Raw genomic sequence first — 22,495 nt, 5'->3', positions numbered from 1 at the left:
ACAGTGAAACAGTAGCCAATAAAAGACAGGATCAGAGCATGAGAACTACAAATCCCTGCGGATTGAATAAAATACATCCTCCTTTTTGTTATTCATTAATGTGCCAAGAACATCTGAACCCCCTCCGCTATAGTGGAGTGTTACAATAATGCCATGTCAATCAGTGTAGGTGTGTTAATATTCTCCTTCCTCTCGATTAATTATGTCCAAAAATGGATTCAATATAATGTCTGAATCTTAGTCGCCACACTTGGAGGAGTTTTGCACTCATTTGAACCGTTTGGTAGGAATATTAGTTATGTAAGCCAGTTTCCACCATTTTCAGTAAAATAATAAAACAAATAATAATAATAAAAATAAATAAATAAAATGAAGACTAAAAAAAATATAAAAATAAAATACAAATAAAAAGTAAATACTTTTTATTTACACATGCTCGTCCTGCACGAGCTCTGTGATGTGCGATGTGTGATGTCATGGACGCAGATCGCAGAGCTCGTGCAAGACAAGCATTTGTGGTTAAAAAATGTGTTTTGAGGAAATTTACCAATCGTTTTACTAGATAAGACTCTTTGAAGCTGCATTGAAACTGCAATTAGCACCTTCAACCTACTGGTTCCTGTTTAAAGTCAACTATATGGAGAAGAATCCTAAAATGTTTTCCTCAAAAACCTTAATTTCTTTTCGACTGAAGAAAGACATGGACATTTTGGATGACATTGGGGTGAGTAAATCATCAGTACATTTTAATTCTGGAGTGAACTAATCCTTTAACGGTGAAGAAATGTTGATCTACAAATACAATTTTGTTTTTTTTACTCTCAGGTGGAAACGGACTTCCATAGTTAGTGCTGTTAAAGATGGAGTATTTAATAATTGTTCAGAAAGTAAAATACTTTCTGTCATTGGTTAGACGATCCGCCCCCAAACATATGCCATTGGTTGAGCCAGTGTTGACACATCAGGCTTGTCTGGATTCTCAAAAAAGTTTACACGTTTCACAGAAATCAAGCTATTAATATGTTGATTTCTGTGAAACTTGTAAACTCTTTTTGAAAGTGAAGTGACATTCAGCCAAGTATGGTGACCCATACTCAGAATTCGTGCTCTGCATTTAACCCATCCAAAGTGCACGCACACAGAGCAGTGAACACACACACACACACTGTGAACACACACCCAGAGCAGTGGGGTTCGATGCCTTGCTCAAGGGCACCTAAGTCATGGTATTGCCGGCCTGGGATTCGAACCCACAACCCTAGGGTTAGGAGTCAAACTCTTTAACCACTAGGCCACAACTTCCCCCAGAGAATCCAGACAAGCCTGATGTGGCAGCACTGGCCATAAGTTTGGGGGCAGATTGTCTAACCAATGACAGAAAGTATTTTGGGAAACCTGTATGTTTTTGCAATTCCATTAAGTGCCACATGGGCACAGAAATTACACACTTCACCTTTACAAGGATTATTCACCAAAAAAATGAAAAATCTGTTAATTACTCATCCTCATGTCATTACAAACCTGTAAGACCTTATTTTATCTTCAGAACACAAATTAAGATATTTTTGATGAAATCCGAGAGCTTTCTGACCCTGCATAGACAGCAACACAACTGAAATGTTCTTAGACCCAGAAATGTAGTAAGGACATCGATAAAAAACAGTCCATGTGACATCAGTGGCTTGACTTCAGTTTTACGAGTCTATGAGAATAGTTTTTGTGCACAAAGAAAACAAAACAATGACTTTATTTAACAATTCTTCTCCCCCGAGTTACTATCTTCTGCCATTATAGAGAGTACCACATGCGTTAATCACGTGCAGAGGAACGCACACTCACGCATCATGGTACTTTCGATAAAAGCCAGATGACGGTAACTCAGAGTTACTTTTGTTTTCTTTGCACACAAAAAGTATTCTCGTAGCATTGTAAATTGTGGATGAACCACTGATGTCACATGGACTATTTTTACAATGACCTTTCTGGGACTAAAATTTCAGTTTCGTTGGAGGGTCAGAAAGCTCTCAGATTTCATCAAAAAAAAATCCTAATTTGTGTTCCAAAGATCAACAAAGGTCTTACGGGTTTAGAACAACATAAGGGTGAGTGACAGAATTTTCATTTTTGGCTAAACTATCCCTTTAAGAGAATGCAGTGTTTTCAGTCTGATTCACTTGTAGTCAGTTGAGAGTCTCTCCTTGAAGCCTGCAGGCAAGCTTTAGCCCTCCAACAATGGAGTGGAGTAACAGGCAACTCTAATTTCTTGTTTCCTCACAAACTAACACTTCTGTGGTGCTGCTTCACAAAGCTCTCTCGCTCTCTATCTCTCTGCTGTCTGTCCGTCCCTGAGGCACCGTTCTCTGTGACCTGTCTCGAGAGGTTCAACACCTCTCTCTCTACTATTCTATCATTGACCCTAAATCCTCTTTCGCTCTCTGCCTCTTTCTCCTCACCTATTATACTTCCGATGTCACTAAGATTGCCCAAGTGCTCCACAGAATCGAACTTCTCCAGGTCGGAGGCGATGGTCTGCAGGCTGAAGACTGACATGGAGTCTGACGCCGCCTTCTCTGCCCTCTCTCTCTGGCCCCACCCTGCCTCCCTGTGTTTCTCCACCCACTGCCTGGTTTTCTCCTGATCGGCCCAGTCATTATCCATTAAGGGATTGGCCACCACCCCTCCATACGCCCCTGCCTGGATTACACCCTCAGACTCTGCCCCCACTGGAGAGCTCCGCCCCCCACGGGCTCGGTTTCGCTCTTTGGCAGCACGAATGCGCCCTCTTTGCGCATGGATGTGCTCGCTGATTTGCTCAAGGTTGCGTAGGGCGACAGAATATCGGGTTTTCACCTTCGCCACTCGTTCCTCCAGCAGGACGACTTTGGACTTGTGCTCCTGTTAATGAGTGATGATAATCATAGCACAATGGATAAAAAAAGACAAACAATTTGTCATGTTTATGCACCACATATATCAATGACATTATGGTTACCAGATAAACAGTTAATTATCCAATCAGAATGTTCTTTTAATAATATTTAGGGATGCACTAATATATATATATATATATACAGACCAAAAGTTTGGACACACCTTCTCATTCAAAGAGTTTTCTTTATTTTCATGACTATGAAAATTGTAGAGTCACACTGAAGGCATCAAGGGATATTTGACCAAGAAGGAGAGTGATGGGGTGCTGCGCCAGATGACCTGGCCTCCACAGTCACCGGACCTGAACCCAATCGAGATGGTTTAGGGGTGAGCTGGACCGCAGACTGAAGGCAAAAGGGCCAACAAGTGCTAAGTATCTCTCGGGGAACTCCTTCAAGACTGTTGGAAGACCATTTCAGGTGACTACCTCTTGAAGCTCATCAACAGAATGCCAAGAGTGTGCAAAGCAGTAATCAAAGCAAAAGGTGGCTACTTTGAATAACCTACAATATGACATATTTTCAGTTGTTTCACACTTTTTTGTTATGTATATAATTCCACATGTGTTAATTCATAGTTTTGATGCCTTCAGTGTGAATCTACAATTTTCATAGTCATGAAAATAAAGAAAACTCTTTGAATGAGAAGGTGTGTCCAAACGTTTGGTCTGTACTGTATATATATAGTATAGACAAATCTGGCGAAACACGAAAGTAAAGCAGCGCCGGCATTACTGCGTGCCTTGCTGCTAAGGAAGTAGCAGATGTAGCGTTGGTCCCGTAGGCAGCTGTAGCAGATGTTAGCTTTCAGAGTTCCAGGTGTTCCATGTTGAGCTGAGGAGTATTTATTGTTTGAATTTCGTAATAAAATTAAAGCATTAGTTCACCCAAAAATGAAAATTATGTAATTAATAACTCAACCGGGTAAAAAGATCCGGTTACATCGAATGATTCGTTCGCGAACCGGATATCACAAACTTCTTTGTTTTGAACTCTCTCACAACAGACACGGAAGAGAAGACAATGCTGAATAAAGTCGTAGTTTTTGCTATTTTTGCACCAAAATGTATTTGCGATGATTCAAAAAATTCTAACCGACCCTCTGATGTCACATGGACTACTTTGATAATGTTTTTCTTACCTTTTTGGACATGGACAGTATACCGTACACACAGCTTCAATGGAGGGACTGAGAGCTCTCGGACTAAATCTAAAATATCTTAAACTGTGTTCCAAAGATAAATGGAGGTCTTACGGGTTTGAAACAACATGAGGGTGAGTTATTAATGACATAATTTTCATTTTTGGGTGAACTAACGCTTTAACAGAATCCGAGAGCTGAGTTTTTTCTCTATCATAAGTAACCTGCTCTGTCTAGTCTGGCGGTCTTCGTGTCCTCTTTGCTTCGCGATTTTTCTGTGCATGAGAAAATGGATGTGTGGCTTGAGAGCATGTGAAAAGCGTCAATTGCGTGTGTCTCACATTTTATTGCATTTGTATTAGTTGTTTGAAGAGTTAAAAAAAATCAGTGGGTCTTAACACAATTACAATCGGCAAGTCGGTCGGACTAAAAGGGGAAAAAAATAATTAATTTGCTCGGTAATGGCGGCAGGCAAGATGGTGGCGCCATAGAGTTCGCGGCGGATTTGTGTATAAAGAAGTCAACTTTTTCTAACATCAACCAATTAGTGGTTATTGGCCATATATATATATATATATATATATATATATATATATATATATATATATATATGTGTATATATTTTATTTATTTATTTATTTATTTTATGGCCAATAACCACTAATTGGTTGATGTTAGAAAATGTTTACTTCTTTATACTACAAAATGCAATAGACTAACTAAATAAGAAATGAACAGTTTGTATGCTACAACTCAAGGTCCTATTAATTCCGCCCACCCCTAGTTTGCATTTCATAGAGGATTTCATTTTGTAACTTAAATCGATACGGCCAGCAGACCTTGAATACCTTTACAGCAGAGGCCAGTCCCTGATGCATACCTCTAAGATGTGGTTGAACTGAGCCTTGAGCTCAAAATAAGGCTTGGACTTGATAATGACCCTCTTAAGAGCCTTCTGCAAAGTCTGCACACGTGCTTCTGCTTCCTGACAAAGTTGAGTGACACGCTGGTGCTCCCTCTCGCTCCTCAAACGCTCCTCTTCTGCCTCGTTCACCTGAAAACAGAAACATGTCCAACGTGATATCCTGTTCTGTTCTCAAGAGACATTTAATCAAATGTATTCTCATATCTTTCTGTATCATTCGTACAAAGACTTGACAATCAATATCGCATCAACCCTGTCAATAACAGAGTATTCTTAAGGGTTTGTAGAAAAGTACAGAGGAACATACAGGAATGTTAAAGGAACAGTTCTTTAGTATCAAGTTCATACTAACAGTTAAAGTGTAGCTTAACCCCTGCTCAGAGCCTGACTCCACCCACTGACAATATTTGAAAAATGCTGAAAAGTGGGCAGATCACAGCGGAGATAGAGGGGACAAACCTAGAGGGGGGCTGAGCGAGTGCGGCGTGATCCTGAGACTCGCAGTGACGGATTGATTGACAGCTGCTGTCAGAGACGCTAAAATAGAGAGTGACTGTAATGACGCAAGTAGCTTTTGCAACAGAGCGATCATTTGAAGTAGAGGACTTTTCTCCCCCACTTTTACCTGAAGTGGAGGGTGTCGAGGTGTCTGACCATATCAGTTCGAGCCGCTGGCTCAAACTGCGGTCTTAACTACCGCACCGCGTCGCTTTTCAGCGCGAGCTGTGTGGAGAAGCCCCCTCCATTGCGTTGGAGAAGCAATCCCGTGTAAAACGCAGTTTGCACACTCGAGCTCTAGGCGGGAACTTGCGGTCTTCCAGGCCAAATGCATGCAACCACTGGCGCTTAATTTTAAAGTCTGCTGGTAAACTATGCAGTTCAGCAGTGCTGTCACAACCAGCAACACACCTCCGTACCATCCTGACCACTGTACTAAATACAGATAAATCTACGCCAACTTGAAGATCTAAATAACTATATAATTGCTATGCTAAATAGATGCTATAATAGTCTATCCTGGTCGTTACCAATACTCGCAATTCCAGCTCCTGACTCACTACAGTGATTTTGATGGTTTTATACTGTCGAGGGCGTGGTAGCTCGTACCAAGGGGCGTGGTGAGCTGGAAACTGCTTACGTCACCTGCCACCGCTTAGTCACTTGCCACCGCAACATCCAATAAGAAAAATCAACTGCAGTAGCCACCGTTCAACCTGAAGAGGGCAGCACTCACACGTTTTTACACCATATATTGTAGAATTAAAACACTTTATACTCAAATGTCAGAAAAGTTACTCGAATCAATGAACAGCACTAATAAAGCCCCATTCTTATAGATCATTAACTAAAAAAAGTTGGTTTAGGGTTTAGTTACTCTTTAAAGAAAATTTAACAATATCAATTGGTCTACAATTGAATGTCCAATATATTTCGGAGTGTTTACTTTGCTGTTTCTGAAACTTTTGACAGTTAACTTTATTTGTATTTTTGTTCTGTTACTGGTAATTTTTTTTATTCAATATTTTATTACTGATTGTTTACTAAAAAGGTAGAGTAAATTAAAAAAAAATTGTTAGCTTCAAGTTAACATGAATTGCCTTAACAACCCATTTTCTTTCTGTAATGTGATGCATTTCAAAGTAATACAAGATACTGAATGAGGAAAAAAGCAAGACTTTTGGGAATTGAATAAATTGTTAAAAGAGGGCATTTCAAAACAGAATGGAGTCAGACTGAATGTGAGTTTGCTGAAATAACTATCCAGAAAGCCATTCGGCTGGAGTGACATCAGGATAAAAGTCTGTTTTTTCAATTGGATTAAAGATAACAAAAAAATTTTATTCTTTGGAATACATGCACCAATAAATCATTCACAATAAAACCAGGCATATCCAATGTTTTGTTGTTTTGTAATTTGTTCCTTTGACATTTAATTTAATTTGTTCTAATGTTGCTATTCTATTGCATGCAATTTGTTACTTTATTCTTTTTTATTACTGACTATTTACTTGAATTTACTAGTTATTTGTATTTTTGTTTCCATTCCTTGTTATTTTTCTGTACTTTATTACTGGCTGTCCACTTGAATGATTCATTTATAAACCTGAACCAGTGTTTATTTAATTTGCAACTTTCACTTGAATGATTTATTGAAAAACCTGAGGCCTTAATTGTAAAAAGTATTTTCTATGCTACTGGAATTGGCATCAAGCATCGTGAAAATTCACTAGCATTGGTATTGACTACTGAAGTTTTGGTGACAACCCAACTGGGAACTAAAACTGTAGGATGATTTCACATCGAAGAAGTGCTGCTTCCATTTTACTGGCAGGGTTTGAATAAAATATAAATGAAGACATGTAACCTTGATCTTTAAGTGTAGGTGTGCATTCATCAGCATTATTGATTGCTCCCACTGTGTCAATCAAAGCCACACTGCCATTAAAATCCACACTAACCAGCTGGGCACATTTAAAGACACATTCAACAAGGCAAACCTAGAATTCTGACGACGAGGGATTGATTTTAGCAATTAAGACCTGTCGTAAACCTAAGACCACTTGTGTTTTTGAGCACAAATTTATGCCACAGCTTATTGCCGTAATTATATAAGAGCGATACAGAGTCACTTTGTCGTACCTTTGCTGTGGCATGGTTTAGCATCTCTTGCCAGGTAGGGTCCAATGTGTTCCTGTCAGCCAATAAACCTTGCTCAGCCACGTAAACCATCTCTCTGGCAGCCGTGTGCATGGAGACAGCCCTCTCGTACCTCAGCGCTGCCTTCTGGGTCTCCTGTTGAGCCTGTGCGTAAGGTCATACGTCATATTTCATATGCAGCAATCAATCACTCAGCTCTGCAAACATGCAGCCAATCAGAGGAAGGGATGCTGACCTTACAGAGAGCCATAAAGTGAATGGGCACTACAAATCCTTCCAAACTTTATATCAGGTTATATGCAATGTAATAAAACACTAGCTACAGGATGTGGGATTAGTATGGAAGAACATAATTCTACAGCAATATTAATTTTTTATGTAATAAAACAAAATACAAGAGAGATGTACTCTGTATAGCACTTCACAAACCATAACCATCCACTTTAAATAATGAGGATGAAATGGCCAATGGGAGTTGAGGACTGTAAAGCTGACATCCAATCATACCTCTAACAAGGCTGGATCTGAAAACCATTTAGCTGAAAAAGCCTGGCTTGCTGTCAGTGAAAATTGCTGTGCACAGATCAGAACACCCAAACCAATCAATAAAAGTCAGGAACCGAGAATGGCAGGCCATATTTCATTGGGATAACTCGCTGGAAATATGGCACCCTCGCCAAGGATGATATTTGACTTTGGCTACGTTCCCATCGACAACTGCACTTACTAGCAGACTCTTCAAATGCTCAGTTTATAGGAGGGGATCGAATGATGTCTCCATGAATGAATATATGAAGCCAAGACCCTTTTTTATTGTTGCGATAGCCATGAATATCACCTGTAAACTTGTGACAGCAGTATAAGTAAAAAGATGGTGACATGCACAACTCCAGAAATTCTTATCAAAACTGAAACTACATTATTTTATAAATGGAAGACAGAAGTCAAAGCTAAATAAACCAACAGTTCATTTGAGATAACTCAACACACACATCCAGAAGACATCGGCTGTTCATTGCGGTTCATACAGCACATGCTAATTAAACTCCCTCTCAAAATTCGGTTGTGAGACCTGAAAAAATAAGGATACCGGTCTTGTTTATAAATGAAAAGTTTGTGAATATAAGTGTATTTAGCATTCAAAACAGGACTCACAACCAAATTCTGCTGCTATGTAAATGTAGCCTTTATTTTACACAACATTTACTGATAAAGATTTATTCAAATCCCTTGGGAGGAGTAAAATATGCCTGTAAAAGGCTTTCTTAAAGCGTAAGAACACTACACATCAGACATCATTTTTAGAAAACTATGCCATATTTCTCAGCAAAACCCTATCAGACGGTGTATAATATAATAAAATACGAGATAAAATACGATAATATATATATTTTATAATATAAAATACGAGAACTGAATTCAAAACTGTTTTAATTCTCATACACACACACACACAAACACACACACACACACACCTGAATAGATTAATTCTACTGGTCAAAAGTTTGGGGTCTATAAAAGTTTTGTGTTTGAGTGTATTTTAAAATGTAATTTCTTTCTGTGATGCAAAGCTACATTTTCACCAGCATCATTACTCTAGTCTTCCAAGTCACATAATCCTTCAGAAATCTAAAGTTTTGGGTTAGTAATTTTTTGTTTGAAAGAAATTAATTTTTTTATTCAGTAAGGAATCTAAGGATGTGTTAAATTGATAAAAAGTAATAGCAAGGACTTATATTGCTAGAAAATATTTCTATTTTGGATAAATCCTGTTCTTTTTAACTTTTTATTCATCAAAGAATCATGAAAAGGGATCACAGGTTCCAAAAAATATTAAGCAGCAAAACAGTATCCAACACTGATAATAAATGAGGATCAAATCAGCATATTAAAATTATTTTTTTTATAATTATTAAGGGTCATGTGACACTGAAGTCTGGAGTAATGATGCTGAAACTTCACCAGGAATAAATTATATTTTACAGTATAATAAAATCAATGATAAATTGCGATTAATCGCATCCAAAATAAATGTTTTTCTATGCATAATATATGTGTGTGTATTGTGTATGTTTATTGTGTATATATAAATACACACACATTCAGTATATATTTTGAAAATATTTACATATTTTTACATGTCTGCATTTACGTATGTTCATTTATATTATAAATAAATATATTTAATATATAAACATAACATATTTTTTCTGAAATGTATACATGCATGAGTGTGTATTTATATATACATAATAAATATACACAGTACACACACATATATATTATGCATAGAAAAACTTGTTTTGGATGCGATTAATCGTTTGACAGCAATGGTTAAAACAGAAAAGAGTTATTTTAAATTTAAATAGTTTTACAATATTACTGTTTTCAGCAAATAAATGCAGCCTTGGTGAGCTTGTTAAATTTATATATATATATATATATATATATATATATATATATACACACACACACACACACACACACACACACATACATATATATATATATATATATATAAAATCTTACTGACCCCAAACTTTTGCAAGGTAGTGTGTGTACATATATGGGAAGGACACTTAGTTGTGGTGAAGTTGCCCTCATCAGTTGCCCATAACTGTGGCTGTTATCATTGTATTGCATCTCTCATCTCGTATTTGTCATATTAAATATCTGTGTGGTGTGTGTGTGTGTGTGTGTATTAGACGGCTTGCATAAAAAATGCCCTTGAAAATGTTGCTTCTAAATTGATCTCTTTTAGAGCAGTGCTTCTTCAGCCATACACATTCAGACAAATAGCTCTGGCACGGCATCATGTCTTGTGCTGCTGTTTGAGCACGTCACCCTTAGCTTTGCATTTTTAAGACAGAATGTCAAGTTAAAAATAGTCCACATTTTAAAAAGTGTGTCTCTAGACCTTTATATTCAGTTTTTTTCTTTGCTCTCTGAGTTTTGTGTAGCCTCCTCCCTTAGACACATATCTGTGTCAATGAACCCAAAAACCAGCCATATTATACAGGGCTTTCTCAAGACTGATTAGCTGAAGAGTCGTTCAGGCGGCCCACAGTGTGGTAAATTTTGAAAATGTGTTTTTTGCACATACCTAATAGAGCTGTGGCGAAATCTCGTGGTACAAGATCTTGCAAGATCCGATGTGTCTTGGGAGAACGTGATGATATCCTCACAAAACAATTTGCAGTGTTTACATTAGAGCTGCACTATTAATCGTTTACAGATTGCAATCTCGATTCAAACACCCACGCAATCTTATTCCTGAATGACAACAAATCAGCTGTCTATTATGACTGTTTCACATCGCGAGTGTCAATGGAGCATGGAAACACATTTTGTCGCTGCCCATGTTAATAATTCATTCATGGTGCTGCTGATACAGAAAGAGCAACACAAACAGTCTTTTCAACCACACAACATTATCTCTGTGACAGACATTTAAATAACAGAAGTACTGGGGTAAACGTTTATAGTTTTGGTATAAACACTTATTCTCTAGAGTAGCAATAAAAATAAAAGTATCTTAACGCGTGTAATGTATTGTAATGCTTATACTCGTCCTCCAGGAGGTTTTTTTTTTATTATTATTTGTTCAAATTAATTTAGTAAAAGACTTAAGCAATGAACATTTTGTCAGAACCAGTAGTAAATTACGTTACTTTGTTTATTTTTTTTTTAATCGTGATCTCCAATTTATATAAATAAAAACATGATTCCCAGTGTATCCAGAATCATGCAGCTCTAGTTTACAAGTTGTTCATTGCTGTATATAATTCATTAAAATAGAAGTACCAGTTGATTTCAAAATGCACCTACATTTAATAAGAGTTTTTTTCCCTATATTTCATCATTGAGGATTTCTTAAAAAAAAAAAAAAGTCTAAAAATCTCGTCTCGTTCTCGTTAACCCAGTCTCGTCTCGTGGGATGTCTCGTCACATCCCTAAAAAAAATTATAAATATATATATATATATAGTACATACACATGTCTCCCTCGAGAGAGAGAGAGAGAGAGAGAGAGAGAGAGAGAGAGAGAGAGAGAGAGAGAGAGAGAGAGAGAGAGAGAGAGAGAGAGAGAACACTACATTTGCTGAACTTGTCTACTCATCTGCACTCAACCTTATTTACAGTTTTCATGAGAGGGACGATGATGACCAGGTCAAAGTTTAAATTCTGCATTGCTTCAATTGTTTTCAATTACACTCTATAGCCTCAGCTAAACGATTTCCATCAGTTCAATTACATATTCGAAATTGGCTGCAAAATACTAATGAAAAGTGATGTGCAAATCACACCTCGTCTTATCAGGGTTAATCACATTAACACACTCACTCTTTCACCATAACGATCACTGCAATGAGAAATGTTTTCTGCTTCAGCGGGAGGATTTTCGCAATAATGAAAGACTGGAAATGAAGCAGCAAACTACAAAAACATCTTGCACTCATCTGACACACATGTACACACCTCTTTAGCAAGCCTACGGGCTTCGTAATAAGGTCTGGCTTTCTCAATGCAGGCTCCCAGCTGAGAGCCCTGAGCGTTGAGTTTGCGTGCCGAGTCTGTAAGGATCCTCCTGTAGCTGGATCTCGCTTCCTAAACAAGTGTTAAGACAGAGATAATGAGAAAGAGTGAGAAAAACAATGCTCAACTTGAGTTAAATATTGTAAAAAATACATACATTATTACTCTAATTTAGTGTTTCTCAACTGATGGGGACTCACAACCCAAACATGGCTCATAAAGGCAGTAGTAAAATAAATAATATCGAAAGAAAATATTAAAGGAGTTGGCAGAGGCTATTTACACTAACACCGCCCACCAACATGTGTTTGAGCTAGACAACAAAAAGACTTCTGCTGGACATCTCCAGTTGTGAAGATGGTAAAGCGCATAATTACTTTTTAACTCAATCAACCATAGTTCGATTCCACCTTTTGCCGCCTTTTAACTCATTCTTCTCCCTTTTCACATATTATATCACAATGGGAATGCATGCATTTCCAATAACAATGCAGCTCTGCATCTTTGCAAAAAAAAACATAGCTTTGCATCTTAGAAATAAATTACTTTTTGTGCACATCTCATTCGCTGTTGTTAAACTGAATTACTGCATCAAGACAATAGAACAGGTGTGAAGTGATCCCCATCAAACTGTGTGACCAAATCTGAAGTCAAGACAGTATATTTTTTAAAACTGAAGATCTCTCTTAGGCTGTATGGTTTTGAGACAAAGCAGTAGTGTCATACACATTACTCACATCCAGCTGTAGTTCGACTCGGTTGATCTCATCACTGGCCTGATTCAAGTGCTCCAGCTCCTCCTGACAAACGAGAAACAGGGAGGGAGTACACTTAACATTCATTTACTTTTAATACAAGTATTAAATAACAAACAAATGTACATTCATTTATATAAAACCAGCAAAAACCACAGACAAACTAAACATGTTACTATTATAAACCATTAATTGAAGCATAATGTGTATCATAGTTCACAGAGTTTATAGTCATAGACACAGTATCAAGTTTATTTTGGGTCCAAATCCTAAAACCTGAATCCTGGGGTCCAGCTCTTCCTCATATTGCTCCTCATCTTCATCAAACTCAGCCTTATCTTTCTCCGCCACCACGGTGTTCTCGGTTTTGCTCGTGATTTCCTCGTTTCCTCCATCCCCGCTTCTGTTTTTCAGGGTGTCATCCCTCTCCCCGCTGTCCACCGCGGCGCTCTGCTCACTCCACTCCCCGGACTCAGGCTCCCCGGACCCGGGGGGGTTCTCACGCTGAGGCCCCGGTTCCATCCGTGGCCTTGAGAATGACCCGTTTTGTTCTTTTAAATAAGAATATATTAGTGCTTAAATGTTTACCATGCCTAAATACATATTTACCCGATCATTTACCGGTAAAGTGCTACATTATCGGTGAATGAGAATGATTAAACGGCGCAGGCGTGTTGTTTGCAGCGGTAGCGTCTCGCAACGATGAATGACCCGAGCTGAACCGTTAGCTTCTCGGCTAACTGCAGAAAGCACAGCCTCTCCAGACCGCACTGCTCAGGGCTCATAAATACAGCGACAGCTCCAGACAGACATATATAGACGGTTACTGTTATTGTCCCAGTTTGGTTGTGTTCGTTTCCGTTATTTCTTACCCTCCCTAATTTCTTCATATCTCTCTAACTGCCTTTTTAGTTTTGGTCCAGGATGATCATTACAAACATTTCCCATGGAAGCCGTTCCAAAGTCTTCGCCTTGTTACTCCAGTTATCGTTTTTACTGTAAAATCAAGCGTCAGAAAGTATATTTATATCGTTTTTTTCTCGCGGATATTTTATGTATATGATGATGACAGTGGTGGCTAATACAAGTTTTTTAATAAGTTTTATTGTACTTGACAAAATTCAAAATATGTGAATCTTGAGGCACCTGACAAGTACACGTCAAGTATTTCACCTTAAAATAGCATTTTACACTGGCTGGAAACATCAAATGTAATAAATAACAAAGAAAAAATATATTTAAAAAATATATACATCTTGCAGAGTAACATTACTTTGATAATTAAGTTCATTTTCGTATTTTTCTTATTAGCATATTGCAAAGAAAATACCACATTAGCCTTTAACTTAAACATGTATCATTATTATTCCTACTGTATCTCTAATTTTACTTCAGTGAAATAATATTACAATGTAATTCTATTCATGGGAATTTGTTTTGGAAATGGAAATTGTCATGAAAATAATCAACAAATGTTCCTGGACATGTTTTTATAAGATTCGCCAGTTAAGACTCAAATTTATTCATCTCCTTAAACATCATAAAAGCTGAATTTGAATTCTGTAATATCCCCCTAATTACTTGTGACTGAAATGTAAATTTCATTGACCAAATTTCCATGCCATCAAACAAAAGAGATAGCAATCAGTTTAAACAGTATTTATTTTAGTCAGTTTACCTCAGACACAAACATGAAGCAAAGACAGACATTACAAAAGCAAAATTAAGTCAATAAGGGAACAATAATAATGCATAAACAGCTAACGGCTTAGAACTATATAGATAGAAACATATCGTTTTTTTCTTCTATACAGATGAACTTGCAATGAAATACACAAAAATAGTGCTCATTATAGTTAATGTCTCCTGTCCATCTATAATCTGTAATTTTTTAAAATCATTTATAAGTGAAATATGCATCTTTCGGGGCTGTTCTTCTTTTTTCCTCTATGTATGGCTCTTTTGTCTCTTCCAGAATCTCTTAACCTCGCTGTGTCCATGTGGCGACACCACCATGACCCTGTGAGCGGGGTTCTGCCAAACCAGCACACCTAAACCCTGCAGGACAGACCGGTACAGGACAGTATTCTGTGCATCACTGCAGCACAGACAGCTGCTTATAAAGCACAGCAAGTACACATAGAAAGATGCTATTCTTTACCTGAGCCCTGTCCCGCAACACTTCAAAATCAGCCTGGGATAAAAACTGGTTGTATAAGACTCCTGAAAGAATGAAAAACACCACTGAGAAGTTTGTAGATTTTCAGATGGCGTTTATGACCCCTACCCCAAACCTTATTCCAATGCAAATTCTTTATTTGCGTTGCATCTCTGTAACACACTTCTTATGCAGTCTGACATTTACATTCAAGAGAATGAACCCTGCAGCTCACCCATGGAATGAAAACAAGTTCTCTATGCCATAAAATCATCAAGATTTCTTTTTTTTTTTTTTTATTGAGATGGAGACAGCCATTCCCAGAGGTTACATTTAAATACAATAGCAACACTGTATTATTTAAATAACTGAAATTCCTAGAAAAATTATTAAATGTAACACTGATATTTGAAGAAAAAACAAACTAGCCTAAGTAATGTAAATTTGCTTTGGAGCTGGAGAGCTGGTCTCATATGCACAAAGACAGACTCACCCTCAGTGAACTGTAAGCGATCTTTCTCGAGCTCCCACAGTCTGATCTGATCCGTGATGGTTGGGGGAAGGATGGGGCTCTGAAGGACAGAATGATATGTGGAAACATGTTCACGCATTAAGCAGAGAATATTTGCATAGCAGTATAGAATTGTCATGATAAGGATCACCATATTGCACAAGCGAGTCCCCTAAGGGACATCTAAGCCTGTAAGGGGAAACTACAGAGTGCTGTGAGATTACATTTTTGCAGTCAAAACCCAGAAACAAGTTAGTATTTCCTGTTTCATCATGCTGAAGTCAATGTTTTTTAGTTAAATGTCTGAAACAAGGTCTGTGGTGAACACAAGCTCAAGATATTTTCACACTTTATTCCATGGCATAAAATAAATTAATACCCCATTTGTGCTTTTTTAAGATTTTACTTGTCTTGAAAAAAGCAGTTGCTAACCAGTGCCTACAAAGATTGCCAGGACATTAAAGATCACACTGAACAGGTAAATTCATCAAGTCGATTGTCACCTCTACAGCCTCGTTGTGTTTATTATCACACTCTTACAAGATATTTTGGAGAATTTTGGGAACCAAATAGTTGACGGTACCCACTGACTTCCATTGTATGGTAAAGAAATACTATGCAAGTCAATGGGTACCGTCAAATGTTTGTATACCAACATCCTCCATAATATCTTGTTTTGTGTTCAACAGCTGAAGAAAATCATACAGGTTTGGAACAAAAGGAGGATGAGTGAATTATGACACAATTGTTTATTTTTGGGTGAACTATCCCTTTAATAGTGGTGATGACGTTAAAGTCAACTGACTGAGGTGTAGTTTGTTTATAGCTTTAGTTTTTTTCTCACGGCTTGTTTTAAAGGCAAAATTCATAAAATTTGTTTTTCTTTCTGAAGATGAAAAATCAAGAAAAATATGTCATTATTAAAGTGCTTTACGGGACTTATAGATTTTTAATGAACATGATTAAATACAATCACTCAGCCTTAAATTGATTTTAACCCTTTTTATTAGCACAAAGGTTTAAATTACCTGTTTAAGCATTACTGGGTGAGCTCGGGTACTTAAGAAGTGAATGATCTGAAATCACAAAATACATGAAAAAAACAAACAGCCCTGTCATTAGAAGAACAAACCAATCTGCAGAGCGACAGGATGTGTGTCTCTCACCTGCTGTGCTGTAATGCCGTTAGCGATGGCCTGCTGCACTGACTCTCTGGTTACCTGTGCAACCACCAGGTTAGGAAACCGATACAGCATCTCGCTAAATAGAGCTACTAGTGCAATCTGGAGCTCAGAGTCTGTCGGAGAGAGATGGAGGAAGTGTGTTTTCCTCGACTTATCTCATACAGTGCATTGCATTTTAGACAAGTCAGTGTGTGTGATGTGCGTGACGTACTTGTGTAGGCATATACACGGTAATTTGTTTCTACAATGATGAAGCCTGTGTCTCCAGTTCCTGCTGTGGCTCCGAGTGCAGTCGAAGCAGATCCAGAGGCAGGGTTTACTGTGACCCCTGCAGCTAGAGTTATGGCCAACCTGGTAGGGTAGTACCTCCTTGACTTCCTCTGTGAAAAGATGATGCAAACTGGTGCAACTGATTTTTTTTTTTAAAGTCATCTTTCCAGTACAATGCATTTAAAGTACTGCATAAGTAAAACATTTTTACAGCATGTCAGGATTACTATAAAATTCTAACAGCACTTTAACAATGTCCCCAGTAATAAATAAATACACACCCGTTTAAAAGTTTGGGGTCAGTAAAAAAATTATATATATATATATATAAAAAAAAAACATTTATTCAGCAACCACAAATTAAATTTGTCATACGTGTCAATAAAGACATTTATACTGTTATACAATACTTTTGTTTCAAATAAATGCTATTTCGAATTTTATAGTCATCAACAACAAGTTTACCACAGTTTACACAAAAATATGAAGCAGCACAACTGTTTTTAACATTAATAACAATAAAAAAAAGTGTCTTGAGCAGCATATCAGCATATTAATATGATTTCTGAAGGATCATGTGACACTCAAGACTGGAGCAATGATGCTGAAAATTCAGCTTTGCATCACAGGAATAAAATACATTTGAAAATATATTCAAATATAAAACAGATATTTTAAATGGTAATAATATATTTTTTTTATATTATTTTACTGTACTGTAACTGTCAAATAAACGCAGCCTTGGTGAGCATTATAGACATCTTTAACTATCTTTTTTTTTCTTTTTATTATTCCTTATTTTGTTTGTGTATGTGTGTGCATAAAATACATTTTTATTATTATCTATATATTATATGTATAATTTGATCCTCACACAGAGCTGGTCAGCACTTTTACTGGATGACTGACTGACCTTTCTTTGGAAAACCAGACCGAACTCTCGTAAATGCTGCAAAAATGTGAGCAGAGACTCACTCATGCCCTCCACAGAATAATCCTGCAAGAAAAACAACAATCACACTAGTACAAAGCAAAACGTTTTAATAAGCACGCAAGCAAATCTATTTCATGCGACTATAGCAGAATGGCTTCTTTAATTGAATTACGATAAGTTATGGCTTTTATCTATGACTCGTATGTTATTCTTGACATTGTAAAAGCTGCACTCACCCTACCAAGAGTGGAAAAACTCAGCTGGAACAAAAAGGAAAGAATCTCCACCAGGTCCATTCCTCTCGACTGTGAAGGAGAAGATCAGACTGTTAATAAGGAGTTGGAGCCAGATTTTCCAACACACTAACCACGTTTACACGCAGCCTAATAATACAATTAGAATGACAACTCAACTGGAATGAGAAGTCATCATGTAAACACCTTGAGGGAATTAAAATGATTAGACTGAAAGAAGAGGAGCAAGTCTTGAATAATTCACCGAACAGGAGCGACTGGCATACGAACATCTGTATCTGACAACTTTCACAATACCTTGTGCGCACATGCAATGAGGTTCAGACGCTCTCTCACCCAGTGGTCTTTGCAAATGACTCTCATCCAGATGTCTAGTTATTAAAGGACATATGTTTTCATTAGATAGAGACATCATTTTGTGATGCTTTTACAAATTCTTAACTTCTGTTAAGCAAAGTTAGCAACTCAAGAAAAAGCCATGTTTTTTCCGTATGTTAGAAAGGCAAACACTGTTGTATCATGCTAAGTTGTTTATCTTTCTTCAACAACACTCAGAAGCTTCTCACTGTTGCACACAGAAATTTTATTCACAATTTCAACTGGGTACACATGAATCTGCTGCCTGTCAGTCTAGTCTGTGCATGTAAACCTTTATATGAGACATATATCATAATGTGGGCCAGATTTACTAAACAGGCCAAATTAGCATGAGATCACAATCTAATTAGCACATCGCTGAGAAAGGAGAGTTCTGCGGTTGATCCACTGACAATACACAAATGAAAGAACACAGACACAGCCAAATCATATCCATAATGACCCAGAAGAGATGAAAACTGCATAATTTTTAGTAAGGTAACGAAACTTTGCAAGTGATTTAAGACTCTAAAAATACACATCTTTTTTTTTTTTCTACCAGACATAACCATTTTTAAATGGACAAATTGGACCTGGTAATGTATTGCGTACAATTAGGTGACAAAAATACTTTTTGTTTAATTACAAATTAAGTTACATTAGTGTAAAGAAACATACATTTTTTTAAATATTATTTGGGTCATGCCGAGTCAACTCAACCACAGGTCCCCGGCACAAATTTTTAATTTTGCTAAAAAAAAAAGCAACAATATTAAATGTTTACAGAGTAATCCAGTATTTTGTAGAGGGGGATAAAAATGACTTCAGAAAGATGACAGTATCATAACTGTACTTTTACACAGAGATTTGTAGGTCTGTTAGTAAAATCTGTTGACTTTAGCAATCTTTGTTGCTTTATGTTCCAATGGTGACCATTCAAAATGGAAAATAGCACTTTCAGGTTTTTCTCCAAAGTTTGCAGGCCTGTAACTCAAAAGGTTAGTGAGCTCAACAGTGAGTGCAAGCTAGATTCAAGTGATTATTATTTTAAATATGGTTATTTTTCTTACAGAAATGCATCGATTCACTACAGGAGGCCTTTCTTCACCCCCCGGAGCCATGTGAGACACCTAGGCTGACTTTTGGGTGAATAAATTATGGCCTAATTTTCATTTTTGGGTGACCTAAGCCTTTAAGACATGCCTTTTTTGTGTGTTTAAATAATATTTATTTGACTACCACAATCTTCAGTATGATTTATTTAAATATTCTCCTCTCATAAATGTTGTGTCTGAAAGGGAAACTCCATTAAATACACATACAATAAGTTCAACCTCAAAAATAAATGCGTCCACAGCTTTTCATCGTAAATATTTCACTGTGAGTCTCTAATAAATCCTGACAGTAGCTTTTTAATTGCCTAAAGTGGGTTTGTGCTGGTGCAAGCCGGTAGTAGATCTGCTCTTTTATTGTACAGAGTAGACTCTAGATGTCATGCACTGACCTGCGCTGTTTTGAGGTACTGCAGAGTGAAGTACCACAGCTGAGATGCTGTGTCCAGCAGCAGGAACTAAAACCCTGCCGATGTGATACAAGGAGCCTCACCGACCTCGCTGAGAGAGAGAGAGAGAGAGAGAGAGAGAGAGAGAGGAAAAAACAGATCAGATCAAGATCACTTTATGTCTACCCTTCATGTCTGACCTACTTTAGTTGGTGCATCAGGAGTGATGGTGTGCTCTACCTCTTCATGAGTCCAGCCTGTATGAGGAGCTGGGCCAGATCCTGGCTGACTGCTGCGCTGGGAGAGCCCACCATGAAGTGAAGGATGACCTCCCAGCGCTCCATGGCATAGCGGTCCAGACTCTCTACATCCCTCGCGTGACGATCGGGGCCCAGGTTACTGCCCTCATCTGCCCACGGTTTACCCCTGACAAAGTGAACATTAGTCCAGTAAACCTGCTTCCACAACATTAAATACAGTTCCTAATCCAAACAGTGTTCCTCACCCGCCTAGAAGTGCTACTCTCAGGTTGTCTTTAAACACTGGGTTCAGCACAAAGCCTTGGAGTCCACCTTGAAGGTGCTGACTGTGCCAGAGCCGTAGCCCAGTTAACACTGACACGCACTTATCGTGGTCCCTAGGAAAAGAAAAGAAACATATACATATATATATATATATATATATATATATATATATATATATATATATATATATATATATATATATATTAGAAAGTGATACATGACACTACCATTCAAATGTTTGAGGTGGGTAAGATGTTTTAGTAAAAACTCTCACCAAGTCTCCATTTATAGTAATATTCCAAAATATTATTAACATTTAAAAGAACTGTTTATTGTTTTAAAATGTTTTATCATTTGTTACTATGATGGCAATTTTATCAGCCATTACTCCAGTGTCACATGATCCTAAAGAAGTCATTTTAATATGCGATTTGGGTAACTCTTTATTTTTAAGGTGTCCTCGTTACAGTTTATTTATACATTAAAGTACTGAGTAATATTAATTTGCTACATGCACTTACTGTATGGTTAGGGTTTGGTTTAAGGTAACTTGTAATTCTATAATTATGAATAATTCATTATAATTATTATAGTAAGTACAAGTAACGTGTACCAAGGACACCTTAATATCAAATGTTACCCCAATTTGTATTAGAATGACAGAACTAACTATTGTACTTACTTTTGACTGTCTTTTTTAACCCACAGCGCGACTGCAGCTTGTGGAAGTGGATGGTCTAAAAACAGCATCCGCATCACATAATTCTTTGCCAATGATGGAAGTTCCCTGTTAGAAAATGAATCAGACAAAAAGCATTAACCATTGTGTAACCTCAGTTTTATGAAAAATATGTTAGAACTATCATATTCCTTTAGGTAAAAATTTTGTTGTTTTGAAAAGTAGGTTGTGCATTCTTCTTCTCTCTCTCTCTTTTATAAATCCCACTTGTATTATCTAACCAAATTAGATTCATACATGTAAATATGCATGCATATTTAAAGACTGAAGCCAGATGGACCTGTAGACTGCCAGGCATGTTGCTGGGTGATTGTAAAGCTTGTCGAGGATCTCTGGACTCAATTCCTTTAGATACTCATGCAAGTTTTTGCACTGCAGCTGGACTCGAAGCTTCATCTGTTTACATAGGAGAATGAAGAGGCAAAGGATGACTTGCGTTATGACTTATTACTATAATGAATGGCCATGGTGAGTGGTAAAAAGTGCACCATACTGTTCATATATAATACATGAACAGTACCACATAACATTTTTTTTTGCACATAGGAATCTGTAACTGAGGCGTTAGAGCACATTCAATAGCTATAATTTATATAAACAAAATACACTTAAATCAAAAGTCAACAGCAACGAATACATTGAAGACGATATTTAATAATGCATCACTGTGCTTATTGTTGCGTTCAGTTCCTGATTACAGAACTGTTTAATGTCAGTGTTTTTCGCTTTAAAATATAATAAACAGTCGATATGCTTACCATGTTTAACGTGCGTCAGGTAGCGCAAAAGAGTGCATTAAATGAAGTTAATCATTTTCTTTCTTCACAATTCATGCATGCATTCAGTACTGATGGTAAGAAGCCATGTTGAATGATCACGTGACCACCGAAACGTGCAATCTGATTGGCTAACGTGCCGTGCGTGGGGAGGGACTTTCGATAAACTGTTCATTCGTAAACTTATTTAAAATACATGGTGTTTTTAAAGACATGTTTTATTGTGTATATTTAAAGTAAACTATAGCCCTGCAAAAAAATGACTCCCACACACATTATTTATTTATTTTTATTTGAAAACATGTACAAAGCATTTTTGTTATTACATACTACTTAAATTATG

General features: G+C 37.2%; 1 protein-coding gene, 1 long non-coding RNA gene and 1 pseudogene across 2 annotated transcripts in view; 1 reads left to right on the top strand and 2 right to left on the bottom strand.

The window, feature by feature from the left end:
* LOC132145572 (uncharacterized) overlaps positions 1 to 22,495 on the top strand; it is a 229,446-nt gene that overhangs the window by 128,720 nt on the left and 78,231 nt on the right. The window lies entirely within an intron of this gene.
* sh3bp5lb (SH3-binding domain protein 5-like, b) lies at positions 1,211 to 13,990 on the bottom strand. The gene is made up of 6 exons (XM_059556689.1): positions 13,221 to 13,990; positions 12,927 to 12,989; positions 12,133 to 12,261; positions 7,637 to 7,798; positions 4,952 to 5,125; positions 1,211 to 2,895 (listed from the first exon to the last, which is right to left on the bottom strand). Exons 1-6 carry the CDS (start codon positions 13,464 to 13,466, stop codon positions 2,272 to 2,274), a joined length of 1,398 nt encoding a protein of 465 aa, XP_059412672.1. The 5' UTR covers positions 13,467 to 13,990; the 3' UTR covers positions 1,211 to 2,271.
* On the bottom strand, positions 14,589 to 22,407 carry LOC132145565 (general transcription factor IIH subunit 4-like; annotated as a pseudogene).

Source organism: Carassius carassius, chromosome 8, assembly GCF_963082965.1.
Source record: "Carassius carassius chromosome 8, fCarCar2.1, whole genome shotgun sequence".
Taxonomy (NCBI): domain Eukaryota; kingdom Metazoa; phylum Chordata; class Actinopteri; order Cypriniformes; family Cyprinidae; genus Carassius; species Carassius carassius.
This window is presented reverse-complemented; position numbering and strand designations above follow the sequence as displayed.